The sequence below is a fragment of the Primulina huaijiensis genome, unplaced genomic scaffold (assembly GCF_012295235.1).
Source record: "Primulina huaijiensis isolate GDHJ02 unplaced genomic scaffold, ASM1229523v2 scaffold4619, whole genome shotgun sequence".
Lineage (NCBI taxonomy): Eukaryota > Viridiplantae > Streptophyta > Magnoliopsida > Lamiales > Gesneriaceae > Primulina > Primulina huaijiensis.
Window position 1 is genome coordinate 4,390 of NW_027360565.1, and position 3,386 is coordinate 7,775.

At 32.8% G+C, this 3,386-nt stretch overlaps 1 protein-coding gene across 1 annotated transcript; it reads left to right on the forward strand.

The window, feature by feature from the left end:
* Positions 1-285: 285 nt before the first annotated feature.
* On the forward strand, positions 286-1,678 carry LOC140970272 (protein LURP-one-related 6-like). The gene is made up of 3 exons (XM_073431930.1): positions 286-731; positions 872-1,110; positions 1,242-1,678. Exons 1-3 carry the CDS (start codon positions 452-454, stop codon positions 1,371-1,373), a joined length of 651 nt encoding a protein of 216 aa, XP_073288031.1. The 5' UTR covers positions 286-451; the 3' UTR covers positions 1,374-1,678.
* Positions 1,679-3,386: the final 1,708 nt, after the last annotated feature.

Sequence of the window (3,386 nt, forward strand, 5' to 3'; positions counted from 1 at the left end):
AAAAAAATTAGTGGACTTCATGTATGTGTGGCTAAATTTGAGCATTTGATTCTATCATGGGGTAGTGCCCTGAAATCAACCCATTAACCCTATGTTTCTAACAACCGAAGATTTAATATAATTCAAATATTCCCCCTAAAAAGCTCTTAGGCAGCCAAATTTCAAAAGCTCGTGAGCTCTTTTTGAATTACATCAAAAGGCCGCAATTCAATAATACCAATGTGAGATTTTTTAAAACCAAGTCCTTTGAATTTTCCCCTATTCACACCAGATTACACATTTGTTTTTAGTTTGTGTTTGCCATAGTCAAGAAAGCTTGCCAAACTTTTGAATTCATAAGAAACACATAATAATTACAAAAGCCCTTTACAATAATTTGCATAGTCTATAAATTGGATTGTTCTTTTAAGCGATAAAAATACACTAAATATTGAAGGAATATTAATTATATATGTTCAAGGTGTTGAGAACAAGAGACCAATCAATGGCTTCTAAACCAGGTGGTGGAATGATGATGCCAATAGTGAGCAAGGTGTATTGTTCGCCTGATGAGGTAGTTCGTGCGGTTAGGAGGCGGCCGAATGTGCCGAATGGTGGTGGATTCATGGTGGCGGATTGTAGCCAAAGGGTTGTTTTTAAAGTGGATGGATGTGGGATTCTTGGCAAGAAAGAAGAGATGATTCTTAAGGATGGGGAGGGAAATGATTTGCTACTTATCAGGAGAAAGGCATGTAAGCACATTTTGTTGATATTGTAATCTGATCCATGTTTGAATTCATACGATTAGAAGGTTGAGTGATCAAGAATATTGATACAATAGAGAAGTTTCTTCTTTGTTTTTTGGTGATAATTATTTGGATGTTACAGGGAGCAATTATTGAAGCACTAAGCATCACAAGACAATGGAAAGGCTTCAGTCGTGACTTCTTGGGATCAGACAAGCTTGTCTTCACCTTAAAAGAACCAAATTCATGTTTTTCGAACAACACTCCCATCAGGATCTCCGCTGAATCAACGGAGTTCCGCACTTACAGAAACCTTGAAATTATGGGTGATTTCCAGCGAAGGTCTTGCACCATTGTCAATTCCGACGGAGATGTAATAGCACAGGTATACAATCATAAATTCGTCGAAGAGAATTATATGTAACCCGCGATTTTCTTCCCTTTTCATTGCATTTGCAAATTTATTTATTTATTTTTCAGTAATTACAGTGAGAAATTCTTGTTTATGGCATGTAGATTGGTGTTAAGGAAGAGATGTCAAGCAGGGATTTGTACCATGTAAGAATAAAGGCTGGAATTGATCAAGCCTTTGTTTTCGGAATGATTGCGGTTCTGGATTACATATACGATGGATCCACCAGATGCTGAAATCGTTGGATTATCAATTGACTTTGACCATATTGAAATTCCTAGCACGGGATAAGATTGGATTTGAGTCTTCTTAATCGAGAAAGACAGAGAACAATTTCGATTTCTTGGGCTTCTTTTGGAATATTAGTTAATTGAAGTGATTGATTTTGATGTATTCTGAACTTTGAATTTAATTTTAGCTGTTGAATTTATACATGTGATATTCAAAATAATTAGGCAAGTATTTAACTCTGATTGTGTTTAAAATAGTCAAACTTCGATGCATATTTATCGCATGTAATCTTGAATTTTTTAGAACGTGTATTGATCTTCAGATCTACTCGCTCTTTTCCTTGAGATAAATCTATTAGTTTTTTTCTACCGAACTATTTTCTTAATGAGGGAGAGAATATGATATGTAGATCATGACCATATATAAATAATGACTATCATTGTCTTCTAATATCATGTTTTAGCTTATCATAAAAACAAAATTACATTTATGCCTCTATACATTAAAGACTCATGACCTATTAGATACATTAAAGCTCAATAACTCGAAACATTAGTTGATCATTTTATTTTGGCTTAACTTAATAGACAACCTACAATGCATAATTATTCACATATAGCTCATAAAAATAAAATTGATCCAACAATTATGTGTAACCTTATAATTATGTTTGTGAAAATAACTTTATGAGCTCAAAAATGTTGTTATTCCGAAATGTATCTATAATCAGTTCAGTCCATCAATCACATCAACATAAGATCAAAGCAATCTTCGATGAACTCATGGTAACTAGACTCATCAATGATTACATATGCCAACATAACCGAATGACATGGATTATGAAGTGAATGTATAGCATGGAAATTTCATGCATTATGATCATTACATGCATATTTCAAGCTGGTCCTCCTTAGACCTTATTGAAATCAAACTTTAGCCATAATCAGATTGTAACTTAACTTGAAATTTATTTCCGCAGAAAATAAATCTACATTATCATAAATCGAATTACTAAACATGTCTATAAAACAATTAAAATTACAAAGTCCCACTGAAGCTGAATATCTTTAATTGACCAAATACACATACAAATAATGTGCACAAAAATATTTTGGGTGATAGTCCATTAATACTTTGATCCACAATTATGGAGTTTGTACTGAAGTGATTTAAAGACAACTTTTCGCTCTTAATTATTCTTTTAACAAATAGAAACTTGATTGGATGCAACATAACAAGTTATAAATCTACTGTCATGATAAAAGAAGCTATAATAAATAACATTTTAGCACTCTTTCATAAGACAACACCTTTTGTCAGCAAGTAAATATAGTGCAATGTAGTTTTTCATACTATCTTGGTATCCCATAAAATCAAAATTGGTATACCAAATGAACTCAAATTCATCTAACATCCGATACATGAACATATAATCCCTTGTTTTCCGTAATTATCATAAGAGTCGTTTGACTGCATTTCTATACTTTACTCCTGAATTATTTAAATATCTTCCCAACATTCCATTCACGTACTCATATCATAATGTGTATAAACATGAGCAGTGCATTAGAATCCCCACAGCTGAGGTATTGAGAATTGTTTGCATTTTTTCCTCAAAATCATTATTGGGCATTGTTTGAGACTAAATTTGTCTATCTTAGTCACATGAGTGTTTGTTGGTTTATAATATTGCATCACATATTACTTGAGAACTTTCTCGATATACCATTTCTATGATAATCCGAGAATACATCGAAAGAGATCCTGAGGTATCTGAATACCCAATATAAAAGATATTTTACCAAGATCCTTCACCTCAAAATTCTTAGCTAGATATCTCTTAGTGTCATGGAACAACTCCCTATCATTGCTAGCAAGTAGGATATCATAAACTTATAAAACCAGAAAAATATGCTTACGCCCACTGAACTTATGATACACACAATCTTCTATCAAATTCATCTTAAAACCATACGAGATGATCACTTGATGAAATTTGAAATACCATTGTCGAGATG

What these genes read in the sequence shown, in the direction of transcription:
- LOC140970272 (XM_073431930.1), top strand. Translation starts at nt 452, where the DNA reads ATGTTCAAGGTGTTGAGAACAAGAGACCAATCAATGGCTTCTAAACCA. An exon ending in ACTTATCAGGAGAAAGGCAT is followed by an intron (nt 732 to 871) that starts GTAAGCACATTT and finishes TGTTACAGGGAG; the next exon opens with CAATTATTGAAGCACTAAGC. An exon ending in ACGGAGATGTAATAGCACAG is followed by an intron (nt 1,111 to 1,241) that starts GTATACAATCAT and finishes TATGGCATGTAG; the next exon opens with ATTGGTGTTAAGGAAGAGAT.